This window comes from Ptiloglossa arizonensis, chromosome 1 (assembly GCF_051014685.1).
Source record: "Ptiloglossa arizonensis isolate GNS036 chromosome 1, iyPtiAriz1_principal, whole genome shotgun sequence".
NCBI classification, from domain to species: Eukaryota; Metazoa; Arthropoda; class Insecta; order Hymenoptera; family Colletidae; genus Ptiloglossa; species Ptiloglossa arizonensis.
Genome location: NC_135048.1, coordinates 9,651,048 through 9,673,463, shown reverse-complemented (window position 1 = coordinate 9,673,463; position 22,416 = coordinate 9,651,048). Strand labels below are relative to the sequence as shown.

General features: G+C 29.8%; 4 protein-coding genes across 13 annotated transcripts; 3 read left to right on the top strand and 1 right to left on the bottom strand.

Moving 5' to 3' along the window:
- The first annotated feature begins 690 nt into the window (after positions 1-690).
- On the top strand, positions 691-10,035 carry LOC143153445 (protein phtf-like). Of its 8 annotated transcripts, none has more exons than XM_076324705.1 (5): positions 691-1,002; positions 1,491-1,647; positions 9,267-9,363; positions 9,449-9,606; positions 9,750-10,035. In XM_076324705.1, exons 4-5 carry the CDS (start codon positions 9,525-9,527, stop codon positions 9,965-9,967), a joined length of 300 nt encoding a protein of 99 aa, XP_076180820.1. In that variant the 5' UTR covers positions 691-1,002; positions 1,491-1,647; positions 9,267-9,363; positions 9,449-9,524; the 3' UTR covers positions 9,968-10,035. The 8 variants fall into 8 exon arrangements, with proteins under 8 accessions (XP_076180820.1, XP_076180837.1, XP_076180845.1 ...); XM_076324686.1 differs by lacking the exons at positions 691-1,002; positions 1,491-1,647 and adding exons at positions 7,611-8,065; positions 9,085-9,167; XM_076324696.1 differs by lacking the exons at positions 691-1,002; positions 1,491-1,647 and adding exons at positions 7,611-8,092; positions 9,085-9,167.
- On the bottom strand, positions 4,510-6,908 carry LOC143153438 (ER degradation-enhancing alpha-mannosidase-like protein 2). 2 transcript variants are annotated; one of them, XM_076324652.1, is made up of 2 exons: positions 5,986-6,908; positions 4,510-5,805 (listed from the first exon to the last, which is right to left on the bottom strand). In XM_076324652.1, the coding sequence occupies exons 1-2, from the start codon at positions 6,734-6,736 to the stop codon at positions 4,664-4,666; spliced, it is 1,893 nt and encodes a 630-aa protein (XP_076180767.1). In that variant the 5' UTR covers positions 6,737-6,908; the 3' UTR covers positions 4,510-4,663. The 2 variants fall into 2 exon arrangements, with proteins under 2 accessions (XP_076180767.1, XP_076180757.1); XM_076324642.1 differs by having other exon boundaries at positions 4,510-6,907.
- A 223-nt stretch (positions 10,036-10,258) lies between the features above and the next one.
- Positions 10,259-21,942, top strand: Nrx-iv (neurexin-4). 2 transcript variants are annotated; one of them, XM_076324626.1, is made up of 11 exons: positions 10,259-10,419; positions 10,845-10,937; positions 15,485-15,681; positions 16,685-16,826; positions 16,891-17,261; positions 17,344-17,682; positions 17,766-18,240; positions 18,361-18,690; positions 19,145-19,450; positions 19,853-20,479; positions 20,564-21,942. In XM_076324626.1, exons 1-11 carry the CDS (start codon positions 10,356-10,358, stop codon positions 21,415-21,417), a joined length of 3,798 nt encoding a protein of 1,265 aa, XP_076180741.1. In that variant the 5' UTR covers positions 10,259-10,355; the 3' UTR covers positions 21,418-21,942. The 2 variants fall into 2 exon arrangements, with proteins under 2 accessions (XP_076180741.1, XP_076180729.1); XM_076324614.1 differs by lacking the exon at positions 15,485-15,681 and adding an exon at positions 14,589-14,785 and having other exon boundaries at positions 10,260-10,419; positions 20,564-21,938.
- Positions 10,845-12,674, top strand: LOC143153441 (L-aminoadipate-semialdehyde dehydrogenase-phosphopantetheinyl transferase). The gene is made up of 2 exons (XM_076324667.1): positions 10,845-10,937; positions 11,567-12,674. Exon 2 carries the CDS (start codon positions 11,694-11,696, stop codon positions 12,546-12,548), a length of 855 nt encoding a protein of 284 aa, XP_076180782.1. The 5' UTR covers positions 10,845-10,937; positions 11,567-11,693; the 3' UTR covers positions 12,549-12,674.
- Positions 21,943-22,416: the final 474 nt, after the last annotated feature.

The window sequence follows — 22,416 nt, the reverse complement described above, 5'->3', positions numbered from 1 at the left end:
ATATCAGATCACGAATCAGATAACTACAAAAGGCACATTTACGAAATGCATTTTATTAAGATCATTTAAAGGGATTTAAATTATAGTTATATTTCTATGGCATTAACGTTTTCAAAAAATAAATCATTTATTTTGAAGAGCCCAAAAAATTATTGTACTCATTATGTAGAACAATATACAGTTTTAATTTTGTAAAATTGTATATGAGATTAAAATTATGTAAAACTACCAAAAATGTAACGGTTACCATAAAAGTCTAAAGCAAAAGTATTTTACGTAATAGTTACCTTTATTTTTGTCCAACTTCACACAAATTACTTTCAAAAGACGTTTTCTCTTGCTGAGATAGAATAATTGTAACGAGTTGTAAACTGGAGCCTGTATTTATATCAGTGCGAAACCGAACGCACACCAATAAATAGCGAATAAGATGCGCGATAAACTTGGGGGAAATACTGTCAGAGCAGTCTGAGTTAGGTACTTTCTGATACGATCACAGTCCTGCCATCACTGGCAGTATGACCACACTTGCCAGTAACTTTGCGCGTATGTATTGAAAATAGCTTTAGGAAGGTCTTGTTTGATTGGTGACAATCAAATGACGATCAAATCGAATGACGCTTCATTTTACAAGAAAATTGTTTTTATCTTGGATAATATCTAAGTGGACAATTGATAAACGAAGTGTAACATTGCCTTGTGATTTTTAAAAGATCGATATCATGTACAACATTATTCGTTTATGTAAAATTTGTAATGGTCAATTTATATTATCCGTTTAGATACGTTTCGTATCCGACAAACGCAGTTAGTGAAAAGAAGAACGGAATACAATGTATATACATATACGTATCTTTTTTCTTTTCATCGACTGCATTTGTTGGAAACGGAACATGGCTGAACAAATAATAGAAATCGACCTTGACTCGAACTTTGAGCATAATTGTCAACCAAAGGAGCAAATGATACACAAAGTCAGGCAGGCTTGAGCGTATAAAAAATGTAACTGCAATAATTACAAAAAATCAGAATTACAGAAAAGAATTACATGAAGTGTCTGACTGAAAATCGATGTGTTTGGTTACTTTGTTTATTCAAAGTTGAATAGAGGCTTGAATAATTATCAATTCCATTTGAAAACGCAACATTTTTAGGGCAAAAAGATGCTCTAGAAGACAAATGCGCAAATATCGTTCTAATAAATTATAAACATTATTAGGAAGAACATTAAATTAAAATCTTAGAAGCAATCGTTCATTTAATATAACATTTCAATACCGGCACCCTCCAATAGCATGAATAATAAGCTTATCGTATTACCGCTAAACGACACCTTATCATATTGGACTTTTATCTTTATAAAACAAGAATTATTGCCTGGTAAAGAAACGAATATTTGCTATCAAGTTCAGTCTAAACACAATGCACTTAATAGTACGATGCGTACAAGATATCTTAAATCGTAATGACTGAAATATCTGTCTTTTAAGGTTGAAACAATAAAAACAGACATCGCAAGAAAAGGGTTTTATCAATTAGAAAAACAAAATTCTTATAAATAATATCTTGATGCAACAGTTTTTCACAGCCGCCAAACATTGACACTCCAGATAAAGATAACCATATCTTTCTTGACATTTGGGAAATGTAAGTAGATAACTAAGGAAAGTAAACTAAAATATGTTATATTAATTTATATATAATTATTTTTTTTATTTCTTCATTCCCATTGCCATATATATTATACTGAAAGTATAAAAGTTGATAATTATAGAAGTTATAATAATAATAATAATAATAATTTATTCATTTAATATCAATGGAAAGAATCCTTTTATCACAGAATATTTATGTTAGGAATTCTAGAAAAAAGTTATTGGCATTAGGACTATCCAAACATCTACCGAGTAGAAGTACAAATCATGTTCAATATACCTGCGAACATTAATTGTTCTCTTATAAACAAAAAGACACTACCACTGGCTTCTTTTTTTCTTTTAAAATTTGAAAATTGTTTGAAAAGTAGTTTCTTTATTATGTATACTATTGATTATGCAAGTCATTATAAATCAAATAATTTAAATTACAAAAAAATAAAAATGGTGTTTAGAAAAAGTGTTCTACAATTACATAATCATTGGATCTGAGTATTCTGAAATTGTCCCTGATCACTCACTCGTCTCGTCTCGTTGGATAAACTATAGAAAATCCACAGCATAGCGACTGTAATCTTCCAAAGTATGTAGCAGCGATGCAACTAATATATATGCAAGTTACATTAGTTATTATAGAATAAAAGTAAACTGATAATATTTACAAGATATGTAAAGTTAAATATAACAATTAAATTATTTTTATTAAATATATTTCATTATGTTTTCAGAATTAATTTCAACACATGTAATTTGTACATGACAATACATAATGGCACATGTCATAAGTAATAAAGTCTTCTAGTTTGCTGATAATTGTATGACAACAAAAGGTATATTTTAATATAATTTTTTATTTTCTATAATCCTATTTTGTTATGACATGACTTTAAAAGTTTGGCTTGTTTCAGTTATAGAATGTTTACAGTACATGAAAAAAGAAAAATGAAGTCAAATTATCAGTGAGTGATTCTGAAAATGAAGAAAGACAAGTACTTTATTTGCCAGTAGCTGAAAATAAAGCTACAAAAGAAATATTCAGCAAACTCTTTAGTTGTTTGGTTTCTGGTGTATATAATATTGATACTCTATTTCTGCATATCTGTCAGTTAGACCAATCCAAATTAATGAATTGTATATTAGAGTGCAAACTTTTTCATTTGTTTGAGATTGAAGAAAGTTTGTAAGGAAATATGGTAATATCTAGTTCTAAAGAATCAAGATTAAAATATATTTACTTGCAAAAGCAACAAAATCTGAATTCTATTAATCAATTATTTTATGATTCATTATATATCTATTTACATGATTTTATGGATTATAGATAAGAGGAAGACACATTACGAAGTAAATTAGTATGCTTCAATTAATATTCTATATTTTACATATCACAGATCTACTGACAGAACAGCAGTATATATCTATAATCATTTATGCAACTTGTCATATATAGATTATATGCATTGAAATTCTGAAAATAATTAATAATTTAATCGTTACGTTATATTTTACATACCTCGAAGATATTACCAATTTATTTTGATTTCATAGTGACATATATTTTACCGTATATAAATTTGTTATGTTAAAATTACATATTTCGGATGATTACAAACAATTTGCTGTAGATCTTATCATACAGCGTGCGCGAAAGTTATTCTTTAAGAAAAAAGGTAAGACAACGCTGGTGCCGTTGCTCTTACAAGAAAGCAAATTGCGGGTCCAATAACTTTTTACCTGAAGCGAGTATATATTAATTCTCTCACACGAGGAATTCATAATCTTCTATAGAGCTATTACTATTTTTACCATTAATAAGTGCAAATATATTGTTTACAACAACCCTCATACTTTGAAAGAAAGCAGTGTATTACTTGAATTTATGTCGCAATTTACAAAAAGATAAATAGTAAGGGTTTCTTTAGAAATTTAGTAAAATATTGTATATCCTTAAATATTTATACTAATAAATTAAACAAAGCATGTGCTATCAATTTGGTTCACCAAGATAAATTAAATACTTATAAATCTGAAATAAAATTAAACAGAATTGTTAAACAATAAATATTTTGTGATTATTAATAGTAATTACAGTATTGTTTCGTTATAGGTCGTCATACGTTTTTTGTTGTAAGTAGTTTCTCTACCCCTTCCACTGCTTTTATAGTTGCTGCGGCGAGTACGATAGACTGCGAGTAAGCGAGAGCACAGATGATGGCGGCAAACCATAAAGTTCGCTCGAGACTTTGGCGACTTTAATAATTAATTTTATATTGTGACAATCTATAAATTTCGTTAACCAGCCCCAACTGGCATTGAATGAAGAATTCTATTTTCAATGCTTTCTCCCGTAATAATAAATCCGTAAGTGGATTTTTCATTGTCTATTCTAAAAATCACGTCCGAAAGCAGTTTTTCAATTTTTAAAATTGCGCGTACTTTTTTTTTTTAATTTTCATTCACGGACTTTAACTGTTTATATATTCAATACTGATCTGCTAAATTGGGAATAGTTCTTACCGCTGCGTTTAACTTATTGAGAATTTTAATCTTCTTTTCGATCATTAATGAAGTTCTTTTTCATCCCATGATAATTTAACAATAATTTAACTATAATAATACACGCAATTGCAATAATAATTCTAACAGAACAATTTATTAAAATTTAAAAAAATTTAAATAACCTTTCCTTTAAAAAAAAACAATATTTATTTTCCTATATCCCTATACAATCGAAGTCGCTGAATACGTGAGCAACCTTTTATAGTTTGACGCCGTGATGTACCACCTCGTTCACTTGTGCAACTTGTCACACTCAAATGTTTCATTGTAAATTGCGCCTGTCCTCAAGTGGACGACCTATAACGAAACAATACTGTAATTATTATCATATTAGTTTTCAATTATTAAAAATTATTTCAACAGAATTTATATTAAAATAAATGACAATAAAGGGCATTGGAGAAAATAGAAACACGTAATTTTAATATATAACATTATTTTAAGCGTTGTTAAAAAAATTCGCCTATAATTGATATACGTTGTAAGAATGATTGAGACTGGCAAGATAAAATCTGATAATTCAATCTTGCAGAAGCATTTATAGGATATAAATTTCCTTTTCTAATATTCTCCAGTAATATTTGTGGTACAAATCTTGTTGCTCTTGTATTTGTCTGTTTAATAAATGATTCTGTATTATTTCTTATAACAGGTGCAGCATAATATCCATTAGATGGAGATGTTTCAAAAGTATCAATACTTTCACTATCATCTGCTTTATAAATTACTGAGGGAGGTGCAACAACTTGTACTTTCAATGGTTCAGACTCTGGATTATTTGTACTTAATTCACTTTCTTCTTCAGTTATTATAATTTCATCAGTCTTATCATTAATGGGAAGAACAGGATTATCTGAATTTGTATTAAAATTGTTTTCTACATCACTTGTGAAAGTATGTCTTATTTCAGATAATTTCACAATTTCAACTTGTTGTTTATCATTATATTTGTTTTTAGTATCACCTCTGTATGATGTATTATGCTCAGTATTTTCCTCTTCTTTCTGACCATTCATAGAAATGAATTTCCATAATGTTGCTTTTTGATCTGAGAACAAATTTTGATTTCGATGACAGCAATACAGTGCTCCAGGATCTATAGGATGTGCTTCTGTATTGAAAATATATCCCCCCGCATCTACAATACACTGACCCCATTGAGTCTGAATAATTTCTCCTTTTTGACCAGAATTGTGAATGAAGTTATCAAGATCAAAAAGAAGATAAAGATATTTTGTTGTCTCTGCCAAAAAAAAAGATTCCATTCTATCTGCTTTTCGATGGTCCCTGACATCATTAATAGTTGCGTACCCACATGTAGTTTTAGCACTGTGCTGCAGGCTTCTTAATATATCCACTCCTACCTGTATCAAATAAGGGTCACCTGTTGCTCTATACAAATACATAACCGATTCTATAAGCTCTGGTCTCAATGGATACCCTTCTCTATCAGTGCCTGCTTCGGCTTGTGGAATATTATAAAACTCTGGTGTAAATCCAAATTGTTTCCAAACACGATGGTAATTATGTAATGACTTCATAGCATCTCCAACTTCCCCAAAGAGACTCAGTACTCCAGGCCAATAAGCATCTAAAGATTGAAATACTGGTAAGGTCACTTGACCTTTTGTCATGGAAACCCACAAATGCCAATCTTCTCTACAAATATATTTTTCAATAGCAGCTTTGTGTTCATGGAAAATTGTTGCTAGCAATGGATCTTGAAATAATAATGTGCCCTTTGCTAAATATTCAAAATAAGAATCAACACCTGCACCAATTCCAGAATCCTGAGCTGTCCAATGACCGGTTAATACATCAACATGGTTACCAACCAATCCAATATTTGATTTATAATAATATAATGCTTTAATAGCATTCATGGCTATTTCTTCATACAATGGATCTCCAGTTAATCTAGATAAAGTTCCAAATTCCAATAAAAATGTACCAATGCCAGCAGTGCATGTAATACTTGTTTCACCTTCAGGTACTCCATATTTCAAATTAACTGTACCATATGGCATTCCTGTTGGAGTATCGAAAGCTGCAATTAATCGTTTTGCCATGTCTTCTGCAAGGCGCAACAATGGACCATTACAAGGCCATCCTGGTTCTAAATTAACACCCGCTTTACGCGATAGAAGATGAGCACTAAGTAATCCTCCAACTACTCGTATATTAGTTTCAAATACAGATACATTTATGTTGGTTTCAAAGTTTGCTCTAGCACTTATAATCGCTGCCACACGTCGAAATTCCGAAAAATTACCCATTACGGCGAGAGTGTCTAACGCATCGATAAGCGTCAATGAGAAACTGCCCCATGTATCGAATCCATCACAACTTAACGATCGCAGTTCATCGTAAGGATAAGCATACGTTAGGTAACTCGAATAAGCATGATCGAACATAGATCGTACTTCTTCTCTTAAAGCAATTAAATCTTTCTTCTCATATTCACGCAGTCCATTCACTGAAGTTAAAAGGCTAAAAAGTAATCCTATACCGAGGATAGACATCCCTCAAATTCTTATTGTCTTCGATTAATTAACGATTCTCAGTATTGTAAATACACGTGCAATATAAAATGGTTTATTTTAAAACGAGTCATTACTTAATAGTAATTTAAAAATTCTTCAAAACTGACATTCGTTTCAATGCACGACGTAACTTATTCTCATTCGTTGTATGTACGTATATAACATTGTTTAGACATGCTACTTTCATATGTGAAATCATATGTTTCACGCGTCGTGAGAAATACTCGATATACATACATGTACATATAGTGCTGGATGAAAGTATTAGCACAGCATAGTTTTTAAAATACAAATACTTAAAACTACGAAAAGAATTGTATTACAGAGTTTATGGTCCCATAAAGTTTTATTTTACACACTCTAATTTATTATATAATAAGAAAAAGTACATAAATAATGTAAATTTAGTAATTTTTGTTTTTTCTGACTCTTGTACACCAAGGATAACTAAAAATTATTTGATAACCTGGAACAACAAATTTCTGTATTAATCGTTGTTTATTATAAACACGACGTTTAAATAATATAATAATAAATAAATTGATACAAAAATAATAACAGAAATACGTTTGTTAAGCATTTTTTGACAGCAACAGTATTGTTATAAAACTAAATTATCGTTTGAAAATAAAGATAAGGGAACTCTCGACAGGTCATCTTTTGTTATTTAAAAATTTAAATCATGTGCAAACTAAAATTTTAGAGTATAATACATAGTGGATTAAAACACGAAATGATTTGATAAATAATCAAATCACTAGTTTTTTTAACTAGTGTGAAAGTTTGACTGGACTTCCAAAAAACCCCACTAGCTAGTCGACGTTAAATTTTGGGAAGAAGTAGGTCCTAAATATAACATTTTAGCTTTGGATATTTAATAGTTTCCAAAATAATAATAAAAAACTTTCCACACAATACATTGAAATCATTTCCGTTGAGAATTCGTTGCCATCATTTGTTATCGAGTATTGAATAGTCAATGGTGTATAGTGACATTGAATCTCAGTTTTTATAGGATCTCTTACTTAAAATTCATGCATTACATTATTGTAATTTTTGATCGCTGAAACATTTTGTAATTAATATTAATTTTTATGAAATATATTAGAATTAGGCTAGATTTTCTTTCGTCACCGAAATTCTCTCGGAGCGAGTGCGACACCACACCTGATTGATTAACACATGAAAAAAAATTACGTGATCATCTTATAAATACGGTGGCCTACATCGCTGTGTAGTCGGCTGCCCAGCAGTTGACGATAATATTAATACAGAGAATGATAATTACATTAATGATGCCTGTGTAACGTACGTATAGGCTGAATACAGTGTATTGTACGGAATTTTGTTATTAATATTTTGGAAACTATTGTATTAAATACTCGAAATTAAAATTTTATATTTAGGATTTAGTTCTTCCCCCCTCCCTGCACCTAATTTGGTACTGTTTGACTATTAAAGTTTTTCGGAAGAATATCCGAAAATTTTTATTGAAAAATTGTAAAAATGTTATATCCTTCAAAAAAAGTCTACTTTTTTACATAAATTGTAACTTGTATAAATTCTATTGTAACTGTTTCTATTTGAGACATAACATTCTACCATTCGGTGCTGTTGCATCATGTGTTTTGTTTACACCAAATACTTCTCATCGAATGAAGTATATAGTATAAAGTATACTTTCATGATTAAATAATAATTTAGGAACTTTGTAACAGTAATGACTAAGAATGATTGGATTATATAATAATTATAACCTTTATACAATTTAGTTCTATTATAATATTTAAATTATTTTTGAAATTTTTGAGATAAAAGTTTTGAATTTAATTTGAAATATATGTACATATGTGAAAAATTGATCAAATTATATACATATTTTTGTTGAAACATGTAGAAATATAATTTGATACTTTGTAATAAAATTATTATTCATTATAAAAGTATTATCATTAAAATGTAGTAAACATTAAAATATTATTAAAACATATATTAAATACACGATTTTTAAAAATAGTTTAAAAATTGTTATAACAAGAATAAAGAAAACACAAAATGCAAATAATGTCTAATGAAATATGTTGTTCCATACTTATTATTGTAAGATTGGTTGTGACATATGTATATACTCGGTAATTTTGATAACAGAAAAATACAGGTTTATACTAGGGCAGTTTGACAATGAATGGATTCGATATAAGACATATTGAATACATGGCAAACTTATACCAGATTTTACTAGTAAAGACTTAAATTGAATTAAGACTAATCGTGCTGCTTAATTGCATTATTATTACCAAGAATCATTAAATAATTTCTAATTCTAGGTAATGGCGTGAAAATGATTAAATGTATCACAAACATTGTTCGTATTTTGTTTCTTGTCCATTTGAATATTGTGAAATAAAAGGTTGCTATTAGTTATCATTCGTTACTTTATATATTATGGGAACATTTCCTTCAAATTTACTAACACAAATATATAAACAATTATCTTCCATTCATTTAGATACATCCAATTATTGGGTAAAATTAAAAATTAATAATCATTCTATAGAACTGCGATAGCAATCAGCAAAAATGAAATTAAATAAGCTTGTTTATTGGTAAGAAATTAGATTTTTTAGCATTGTAAAACAACTTGTTGAAACCAATGTAAATTTAATTTAATGGATGATTATCATATTTTAGATATCAGAAGAAAATTGATACACATGACAAACGACAATGGGAAAAGATTGTAGAACAACACATTTTTGGAGGGTTTATGCATGTTCTAATAAGAACTGCAAAATTGAAAACAGAATTTATTGATGTGGATCTTGTGCGAGTTAAGGTTGAATTGGAAGGTTGTGAATGTTTTAATGTTTATAGTCTTTTAAAACATAAAAAGATAAAAACATATATTTCTAAAACAAATTATTTTGCAATTATAAATAGATTTTTGACACGAATAAATATTATTTTTACTTGAATAAAATTTTCCTCACAGGTTCTTCTTTTCCAAAAGCCAAACCAAAGCATGGATTATCAACAGTAGCATGCATGGCACTTCAACGGTTATTATTTTTCCCTTTATATAGGAAATGGTGGATACAGCAAACTAGTTTAAAAATTTTTACATTATTTTTATTACTGTATAGTTTACAGTTGATCAATATGTGTGTATACTTTTATCAGATGGCCAAGGACGATGAAAGTGATGTATAATAATAATCATATTTCTATTACAAGCATAATGTATAAATATTTAATAAATGAGATTTTTGTACCGATGGTGTCAACATCAGAAATATTAATACCTACTATTATGATGTTAGTACTATATTTCAATTTACTACTTTTTAGTTAACTAAATTTTATTTTGAATATTCTCGATTTTTGAACAGTATCGATATATCGTTTCGAAAATATAGGATGATGTGTTCGCTTTACTCGATTCAGGCACATTCACAGAAATACGATATATACACGAAGGTTACTTTTATAGTGTGCGTAACAGTAACATAACTGGTGAGAATTTAGTAACAGTTTTAACGTCGCGTCTAGTTTAAGAGTACGTTGCTCGTGTGTTGCTTTCTAAAAGGGCAATGATACGATGAGTACTATCAGGTGTTTTGTGTTCGTGTTTGCGATTGCAAGTAATTCGTTCACTTCTGCATGTAAGTAAATTTTGTGATTGATTATTCAAAACTTTTTCTTCAAGGATGCAATCATTGTTAAGATGATTCAATACAGCCAAGCCCACTTTACAACATGGCGTAGTCAAGTTAACATACATATAACAGACTTATTGAAAAATGAATAAATTCTAGTGTGTAATGTGATTAATACATATATTCACGTGTAATTTAAAAGTCCCTAATTATTTACAATTTTGACATATTACAATAAAATATTTTGCCCTATCATAATGCAAATACATGTTATTAAATTATTACAGTATTTTGTGGTTGTTATACAAAATAAAATTTTGTATTTGCATTATTCGATTTAATTATAATTTAATGTTAAAGAAATTTGTATTTATTATTAAGCACTATTCCATATAAACTATATTATTAATTGCCTTTTAACTTTTAATTAGATGATGAATGTAACGAACCACTTTTGGATAGAGCTCATTTAAGAGCTACATCACAATTACCTGAAAGGGGTCCATATAATGCCAGACTCAATGGTAAAGTTTTTTGCTAATTTTCTGTAAATTTCATATTGCACTTCTCCATAGATATATATTCAATAACATTTCTTATAATACTTATTTTTGTAAACATATAGAAGTATTCCACTATTGGTAGTTTGTTGCTTGCTATCTATATATTTTTATACTTTGAAGAAGTACATAATGATCTATAACTATTATTAAGATTGCTTTTCTTCATCTATATTTAAAATTCTATTTAATAACAACACAGGTAGTGTATTACATATTATTTTTTACATGTCTGTATTTCTAAGTGAAGAGAAATAATATTTAGAAAGCCCAAGTGTATTAAGTGGGTGTTGATTTTATGAACGCCTACACGCCTACTTCAATTAAGAGAATTTCAGATCTGGATTAGGTGAACTCAGTGACTCATTATACAGTTATTCTGTACATCTTATTACTATGTAAAATAATTATTAAATTCTTATTCAGATAATTAATAATGTCCATATTTTTCTTAAGTATTTATATTTTCAAAAAATATGCAACAATGTAAAATAATAAGCACATAGATTGTAATGGATAAAAGATAACAAATAAATATTTAATTATATGAACAATTGGAAAAGTAATGTAATTATCTTGTCTATTTGCTTCAGGTGGATGCTAAAGTATAGCCTGGTTTTTTTTAAAGACAAGATGTTTTAAAAGGCAGTGTTTTAACAAAAAGGAAGAAATAAGAATTCATGGAATATTAGCATATTGTGAAACCAAAGTATTAAATTAATGGATAAAGTTAATATTACAAAAATGTTTCAAAGTATTCGATGGGCATTCAATTGGAAGGAATGGAATCCAAGTGAAAAGGACTTTACTCAAGCAATTTCTTGTGTACAGTTAGAAGAAAAAGAAAGATTAGATAGATTTGTATTCCGTAAGGATGTCAGGGCTTCCTTAGTAGGTAGATTAATGATGAGACAATTTGTTAGCAAGTATGGACATATTCCATATACTTGTATAGTATTTGCAAGAGATACAAATAATAAACCCATTTTGAAAAATGTTACCTTGGATTTAAGTTTTAACATATCTCACCAAGGTGATTATACAGTTTTAGCAGGTGAAACAAGAAATGTAAAATTAGGTATAGATATAATGAAACTAGAATATACTGGAGGTAAACAGTTAAGTGAATTTTTTCGTATAATGAATAAAAATTTTTCATCTTCTGAATGGAGTGAAATAAAAAGTACATCCAAAAATGAATTGGAACAAATTAATATGTTTTGTAGACATTGGGCATTAAAGGAAAGTTATCTGAAAGCTATAGGTACAGGTATTACAATTAATCTTGGATCAGTTGATTTTAAAACAAATTCTAAACTTGTTGATAATTCTATTACTACTGATACAATCTTACATATAAATGGTATAAAACAAGAATGGTTGTTTGAAGAAACATTATTAGATTCACAGCATTGTGTTGCTGTAGCATTACAAGAAAATGGAATAGTACCTGAATCAAAAAATTCTCTTTTTGAAATAATAAATAGTGAGCAACTCCTTGCAAATACTATTCCATTATTTCCACAAGACTTTAAATATACAGAAAAATACTTTAAAAAAGATGAACATCCCTAAGTTTATAAAATTTGACATCTATGATATTTTATACATTGTTATATATTTCTTCTTATACATACAATAAAGATGTACAGTAATAACAATTCTCTATGATTTTAGTCAATGAGTATAATAAATCAATATGAAATACTTGGTATAAGTTTTATTTTACCTTCTTATGGAATATTTAATATTATCAGAATATTTATATACATGTTTATTATATATAGGTTGTTCAATAAGTTTTGTCGTTCAATAAGAGAAACACAATTTTATGGTTTAAAATACATTTTATTATTCAATATACTCTCCTTCAACTTCAATACATTTGTTCTAATGATGTTCTAATTTATGGATTCCATCCATGAAATGAGAATCTAGAAGATTGTCGAAATATACATCCACAGCTGCTATTACCAATTCATTTGATAAAAATCGTTTCCCACACATAAAGTTTTTGAGATGTAAGAACAGCCAGAAGTCAGAAGGAGCTAAATCTGGCGAATAGGGTAGATGTTGCAACAATTCGTACTTTAATTCACTGATTTTCATGATGATTTTTTGAGCTGTATGAGAGAATGTGTTGCCTTGATGAAAAATTATATTTTTCTTCTGTAAACCAGGTCTTTTCTCATGAATTTTTACATTCAGCTGATCCAAAAGGTTACAATAATAATCTGAGTTAATTGTTTTATGAGTTTGGAGGTAATTCACAAACAAAATTCCTTTTGTATCCCAAAAAACTGATGCTAAAACTTTCTTGGTCAATTTCTGGATCCTAACTATCTTTGGAGCGGAAGTACTGAGTTCACACCACTCCTTAGCCTCTTGTTTTATTTCAGAATCATGGTGGTAAATTCAAGTCTCATCCATAGTGATGAAACGACGCATAAAATCTTTTTTATCCTTTCTAAAATGCTCCAAATGTTGCTGAGAAAGTCGTATTTGAATGTGTTTTTGTTCCACTATTAGTGAATGCGGCACCTATTGTCCACACAGCTTTCTGAAACCCAAAACTTCAACCAAAATATTACTCATGCTGCCTACTAAGATCCCCAGGGCTTCTACTAAATCTTTTTCGGCTAATCGACGATCTTCCGAAACCATATCCTGTACGTCCTTCGCGTAGATCGTCTTGAAGACCTGTGCGATCACGTTTAAATTCAGCAACCCATCTTTCTACTGTTCTAATTGAAAGTGAAGAGTCCTTATACACTTTTAATAATCGTTCATGAATTTGTTTTGTGCTACACCTTCCAAAAATAAAAATTTTATCACTGCTCGATATTTAATTTTTACCATTGTAAAAAAATACTATGAGACTTCAACTTTGAACAATTCTAAATATACGAATGAGTGGACAGATCTACATGAAACTTCACACATGTTCATCAAACAGTAGTACCATCTTTAGAAAAATAAAACAACAAATCTAATAGCGCCATTTCTTATTGAACGATAAAATTTATTATATATATATATATGTATAACATATATTTTATTAATCAATGTAGGACGAATATAATAATTGTGATAGAATCTATTAATAGATATCAATCTACATTTGAAAAATGTAAAAACTTACTCGTCATAAGAATATAAATCTATAATATTTGTATGTTGTATTTGAAGTATGTACAATACACAAACCTGTCAATGTTACACTTTTTCTTTCCTTTGCTTGGGAAAGGTAAGGTATTTCTTCAAAAATAATGTGTAACCTTGAAGCTTTTTCTTTCATATATACTTCATTCTTTTAAGAATTATTGCTTTCAACTATTGTAATAAAATTCTGACAACAAAACTGAAAAAATCATTAACTTCTCATCTAATTAATTTTATTCAGTTTAATGTAAGTACTATGAAATCTATATAAAAACATTAATTCTTCAATCGTAAATAAATCCCTTATAAATTATGTTATACATAAACTAATTTTATGTCGATTATATGATAATTAAAGTAGTATTTAATCCTCTGATAGTTCTATCTTGTTAAATATGACTGCTTCCTTAAGTTCATTTTGAGTTGCATGCATGCGTATATGTTGTGGCGTAGGCGGAAACGCATGGACGGCTAGCAGCTCAGACTTTGGTCAGTACCTTATAATCGACCTGGGTCAAGTAATGAACATCACAGCTGTGGCGACCCAGGGACGAGCAGTTCAAAATGAGTATGTTATGGAGTATGGTATCAGTTATGGTACAAATGGCCTGGACTACGTTGATTTCAAAGAAGAAGATGGTAATGTTAAGGTAAACTGATCTACAACTTTTGAATCAGTGTCTGTGCTAATGTAGCCATAATCCATGAGGGGATTTGTTAGGAAGGTATATGTATTTAGTAACTAATATAAACTTACTGCACTGCACTATTGTAGAAGCTATGCCTCAGATTTAACATTTTTGTCATTTATGGTTAAGCATCTTGGTCTAAGTAAAATGATGAACATTTTCTCATAGATTTGTACATCATTACAAGGATTTATAGGTAGGTATTGCCTGCATGTTTTGCATAAATTTACACTTCAGGAATGCTTTTTTATTCAAAGGAGTGAATACATGACAATCAAACTTTTAACATTGTGTGCATATTATAATTACTTATAACTAGTTTGTCAAAATTGAAATGCATTTACATTCGTATTTATGTTAATGTGATTAAAATTTAATCTAAATGTATATTTTTGTTAGACAAATATGATCCTTTCATTTTTTATACAGTTTAATAATAAGAACAAATTTTATTAGAGTCGCTAAACTCAAAGTCAAACGTAAATATCAGTGTAATTGTATTATGTATATTAGAAATGCATTTGTTAAAGTATGAAAAATCAAAATGACAATCATTGTTTTACAATCATTCAATCACTCACAACATTCTCTCCCTTCTACTTATCTGCTTTGCTTCTACTCTTTTTCTTTTACACATGGACATGGGGCTGGGCTTTGCAGGAGGTTCTACGTGGTCACCAGAGCTTAGCAGTTATGATCAACATCTCACTGTGGAACTGGGGGACAGATATGAGATACGCAGCATTGCCACACGAGGTCGTGCTCATACTAACGAGTATGTGACAGAGTACATTGTCCAATACTCTGATGATGGGCAAGCCTGGGCCAGTTATGAAAGTCAGGATGGTGTAGATGAGGTATTAATAGAGATATTGATTATAAAAAAAACGTAGAACTTCTTTAAAAATTTGCTTCCCTTTTTGAAAACATAATGTATGTACAATAATGTTGTAGATATGTAATATAATATTTTACATATTGTACAAAGTGGGAAAAGTTTGCCCAATTTTAAAGTGTTTACATCCTTTTAAATAATACAAAAACATAATTCTTATGATAGGTGTATAGTTCCTCTGGGAAATATTGTGTGGTTGAAGTAGTTTCTTTTATTGGTGAAGGCACAAGGGGACCATAACTTCATCTTCATACTGTATTGATATTTTTTATGAGGTGTACCCTAGATATTCACATTATCATTTAATAATACAGAAATATTTGAGTGAGAAAGAAAACATTTTTCTATTTTCTATAACGATTTCAATAGCTTCAATCAATTTTTGAAACTTTCAATAAATAGGTGATTTTTATTTTTTGAAGGGAAGTTACATATTTTTCATATTAACCAGTTAATAACATACTTAAAACGAGTTAAAAGCTAAACAAACATTTTGTGCGGCAGAATCTTTTGTTTTAGAATTTATGGGAACCGTTTCTAATTCATCTTTATACTTTCTAAATACTGTATAAAGGAAATACAACAATAACTGACTTCTGTTACTTCATACAATATCTATCTTTAATAGAACATTTTGTTTGCTTTTGTGCTTTGCACTTATAATTAACAATGCTATACTAACATATCAAAGTAAAAGCATGCTAAATTTCAATCAAAAATTGTTTAAATTACTTCAATTTATTTCTATGTATTCAAATTTCAACTACTGTCAATGTTGTATTTTCAGCAAATATATATAACTAACCAAGTGTGCAAATTTTTATAATATAGATTTAATGGAGAATTTTAATGTTCAATACTTTGAGTAAAATTTACATACAAACACTTGTCATTATTCTAAACATAATTACAGAAAATTAAAATTTGTATAAAAAGGGAATTTCTATGTTACTTTTTTTCAATAGATGTTCAAGGGTAATATAGATGGAGACACCATCAAACTTAATAAATTTGAAGTTCCAATTATTGCACAGTGGATTAGAATAAATCCAACACGATGGCGGGATAGAATATCATTAAGATTAGAATTGTATGGATGCAATTATGGTAAGAAAAAAAATGATGAATTATAATAAATCATAGGTATTCTTAATTTCTTTCTTATTTATAGTATCTGATGTCCTTTCTTTCAATGGTTCATCTCTTTTACGATATGATTTATTAAGGGAACCAATAGAAACTGATAGACACTTTATACGTTTTCGATTCAAAACAAATAATGCTGATGGTGTCCTGATGTATTCCCGTGGTACACAAGGAGATTACATAGCCTTGCAACTAAAAGACAATAGAATGTTATTAAATATTGATTTGGGATCTGGTATTATCACAAGTTTGTCTGTTGGAAGTTTGTTGGATGACAATATGTGGCATGATGTTCTAATATCACGTAATAGAAAGAATATATCATTTTCAGTAGATAGAGTGTTAATTAAAGGAAGAATAAAAGGAGAGTTTCATAGACTAGATTTAAATAGAGCAGTAAGTAATTAGAGAATGGTAAATATTTTTTATTATATACTTGAATATATAACGTTTACTAATGTTTAAAAAATGTTGTCAGTTTTATATAGGTGGTGTACCCAATAAACAAGATGGATTAGTTGTTAATCAGAATTTTACAGGGTGCATAGAAAATTTTTATCTGAATGCAACAAGTATTATTCATGATTTAAGAGAGACAGAAATTACAGGTGAAAATTTAAGATATTATAAAGTAAATACGATTTATAGCTGTCCAGAACCACCAATTATTCCTGTTACATTTGTGACCCATGGGTCGTATGCTAGACTCAAAGGATATGAAGGAATATCTTCTATGAATGTTTCTCTCACTTTTCGAACATACGAAGATCAGGGAATAATTTTGTATCACCAATTTACATCCCCAGGCTTTGTGAAGGTTTGTAAATTTATTATTAAACAACTATGAATGATCATGTTCTTATAAAATATATTAATGCTTCTTTTCTTACATGTATACAGCTATTCTTAGAATATGGCAAACTAAAAGTTGACATTCAAACAAAAGGAAATCCTCAAGTAACTTTAGATAACTTTAATGAAAAGTTTAATGATGGCAAATGGCACCAAGTTATTTTAACAATTTCTAAAAACAGTCTCATTCTAAATATCGATGGAACACCTATGAGAACCAAACGTATGCTGGAAATGACGACAGGGCCAGTATATTTAATTGGTGGCGTGACAGGAATAGAAAGCAACCGTGGTTTCGTTGGTTGTATGCGGATGATAAGTATTGATGGTAATTATAAATTACCAACCGATTGGAAGGAGGAAGAATATTGTTGTAAAAACGAAATAGTTTTTGATGCATGTCAAATGATGGATCGTTGTAATCCAAATCCATGTAAACACTCCGGTATTTGTCGCCAAAATTCTGATGAATTCTTCTGTGATTGTGCCAATACGGGGTATACAGGAGCAGTATGTCATACTTGTAAGTAGGAATCGATTATTTTCCCAATCTACACTTTTACGTTTGATATTTACATCTTTATTTTGTAAATTCATGTGGTAATATTATTAGTTCATTAATATTTCATTATTTTTCATGTAGCATTGAATCCTCTTTCGTGTGAAGCGTATAAAAACATAAACTCAGTTAATCAACGAGCAGACATTAAAATAGATGTTGATGGAAGTGGCCCTTTAAATCCATTCCCTGTGGTTTGCGAATTCTATACGGATGGACGTGTTAGAACGATCGTAAGACACAATAATGAGCGCATAACACCTGTAGATGGATTCCAAGAGCCAGGCAGTTTTGTTCAAGATATTATTTACGATGCGGATATGGATCAGATTGAAGCTTTGCTAAATCGATCCACGAATTGTAGACAGAGAATTAGTTATGAATGCATACATTCGAAACTGTTTAATTCACCAGGTAATTACTTTAAATATTACAGTAATGTCTCGTTGTACGATCGTCACTTGAGGCGCGGGATATCTTTGTAATGTGTATTTTGCTAATACCGACAGAAACGAAAAAGTAAAGAATACATTATATTTTTGCATATTAATTTTTTTTTTTTTATAGCATTGCATGATCGACATTTTAATGCAAGTTATTTTGTCTATAACGTTATATAAGCGACATTGCGACACAATATATTTTGTGCATAGCGTCGTACAAACGATATTGTGGTAGCAAGATATCTCATTTCTAGTAGTGAAAAAATTTAAATACCAGTCGGTGGTTTTTTTACAAAGCACCGATCGGCCCTTGTCGTATTTCATGTTTCACGAGATATTATTGCATATGCTAACATTATTCTATAGTACACAAAGTAATAATAAATTTGATCGAGTAAGACTAATAAGTATCTCTGTGTCTTTAGTGCCACAAGGAGATTATTTTAGACCAAATTCATGGTGGGTCAGTAGAAATAACCAGAAAATGGATTACTGGGGCGGGGCATTACCAGGATCACGTAAATGCGAATGTGGTATACTTGGAAATTGTGTAGATTCTACAAAATGGTGCAATTGTGATTCTGAATTAGACGGCCCTCTAGAAGATAGTGGTGATATTACAGAAAAGGAATACCTGCCTGTTAAACAATTACGATTTGGTGACACCGGTACACCAGTCGACAATAAGGAAGGTCGTTATACACTTGGACCGCTTATTTGCGAGGGTGATGGTAGGTTTAAAAACTGTCACTAGTTTTATGCATGCTAACAAGAAAGTTTAATTTATTTTAAATTCTTTACAAGGTTCTAATTTACCTTGGTTGACTGCCAAGGTAAGATCAGGTAAGATACGAAATCATTTAACGTAGCCATGAATTTTTATGCGTGAATAAAAGAAAAATGCATATTATTTTTTGATATACGTATTAGCTACTGTAATATAAAAGCAATAGCAATTAGCAAACTATCATTTCATGTACCACTATTTATTATCAATGATCAATCTTTACACACCAACTTGTAGTTATCTTTATTCCTTGTACTGATAAATTATATCTTATCCTAATATAATACAATCCTAAAAATATATTCCATTCCAAGACAATATAATCAAATATTTCGTTTTATTGTAGATTTGTTCAAGAATGTAGTGACATTTCGCATTGTTGATGCTACTATCAATTTACCAACCTTTGATATTGGCCACAGTGGTGATATCTTTTTCGAATTTAAAACAACAATTGACAATGCTGTTATAATGCACAGTAAGGGACCAACGGATTTCATAAAAATCTCTATAAACAGCGGAAACCAAATTCAGTTTCAATACTTAGCTGGTAGTGGTCCACTCACTGTGAGCGTACAAACCTCTTATAGATTAGCTGACAATCGTTGGCACTCTGTGTCGGTGGAAAGAAATCGTAAAGAAGCTAGAATCGTGGTTGATGGAGCATTGAGAACCGAAGTAAAAGAACCTCCAGGACCAGTACGAGCGCTTCATCTTACATCAGATCTTGTAGTTGGTGCGACAACAGATTATAGAGATGGTTATGTAGGATGTATCAGGGCACTTCTATTGAATGGTCAGTTGCAAGACCTCAGAAGCTATGCACGACAAAGCTTGTATGGAATTACTGAAGGTTGTACAGGTAAATGCGAGAGTAATCCATGTCTTAATAATGGTACATGCTATGAAAGATATGATGGATACTCATGCGATTGTCGTTGGACTGCGTTTAAGGGTCCTATTTGTGCAGATGGTAAGTTTAACTAAAAAAAATAACATTTGGATAATTAAAATTCTATAGAGATTTTGTAAACTTAATATAATTATATTGTTACAGAAATCGGTGTAAACATGCGCCCCAGTTCGATGATAAAGTATGACTTCATGGGCAGCTGGCGTTCAACGATCGCTGAAAAAATTAGAGTTGGTTTCACAACAACAAATCCTAAAGGATTTTTACTCGGTTTATTTTCGAATATCTCTGGGGAATATATGACAATAATGGTTTCAAACAGCGGACACTTGCGTGTCGTTCTCGATTTCGGTTTTGAACGACAAGAAATTATATTCCCCCATAAACATTTCGGTTTGGGGCAGTATCATGACGTTAGAATTGGCAGGAAGAATTCAGGAGCGACTTTGGTGTTACAAGTTGACAATTACGAGCCAAAGGAGTTTAATTTTAACATTAAAACTTCCGCGGATGCTCAGTTCAACAATGTACAGTACATGTATATTGGAAGAAATGAATCTATGACGGAGGGGTTTGCCGGTTGTATATCCAGAGTCGAATTCGATGATATTTACCCATTAAAATTATTGTTCCAAGAAGATGGGCCTGCAAATGTTCGTTCTTTTGGCACTCCTCTTGCAGAAGATTTTTGTGGTGTGGAACCAATCACACATCCACCGGATGGTATCGAAACACGACCACCACCACAGTTAGACGAAGAAAAAGTTCGAGCTGCTTACAACGAAACTGATACAGCAATTTTAGGAAGTGTGTTAGCCATAATTATCATAGCGCTAGTAATAATGGCAGTACTCATAGGAAGATACATGTCGAGACATAAAGGTGAATATTTAACGCAAGAAGATAAAGGTGCTGAAATAGCGTTAGACCCAGATTCAGCAGTCGTACATTCTGCTACTGGTCATCAAGTTCAAAAGAAGAAGGAATGGTTTATTTAAGTATGAAGTTGTACCGCGCTATATCGATTCTAGAATACATTTATAGGTAAAACTATGCATATTTAAGTGCACTTTGAAGTGTCATATGAAGGATTTCATAGAAAGAACAATACGAAACATTGTTTTTACTTTTTCGAGTTAATAATAGCAGTAAGACAAAAAAAAACTCTGTATAAAAAGTGGCAAAGGCGGTTAGACTTAACTAATTCATGAAACATAAAAAATTATATTAAAATATCTTATAACGAAAAATACCAAGCTGGTACAAACATAATAAAATTTTCCTGCAAAGATAAAGCACTGAATATTGTATAAGTAATTTTGTTTAATTACTATTTGGTTCAATATTTCCATTTGAAAATTAAGATTACTATCAGGGTTAAGGAAAATAATATACGACTGTAATTAGCAGTGAAAATATATAAAAACACAGAATGATAACATCATTGTTTGAATAATCTAAACAAAATTTCTTTTTGTATTAGCACTTTGCTTTTTAAGGTAAAAATTCCCATTATATTTATATTACCTTAATTAGTAAATTTATTTTAATGCCTAGTTTGAAATATTGTATTGTTAGTATATATTACTAAACAATAGGAAGTAGTAAGAGACAATTGTAATTGACAAGTAATTGTAAACTGTTATTTTAGATTGTGAGTTGCATAAGTATTTATTGTACTTTTGTAATTTAGTTTGATCATTATGGCAGGATAATATGCTAGATATCTTATTTTTGTCCGTTTAGAAAAAGAGAATAGTTGTTCATTTCGTTTTTTATTCTACTACTTATATCCGTACTTTTACTTTAATATCAGTTGTCAAATTATTAACGATCATTTTATCTGATAACATATTTTCGTAAAATCTGAATGTTTGTGTTTCTCGTGTTCAAATTTGTGTAACTTTTCTACCGTCAACAACAAAAATTTTGTGTATGTACAAATTCTAAAACTTTCAACAATGTCCTGTCACATGTAAAATACTTTTCCTTTTACG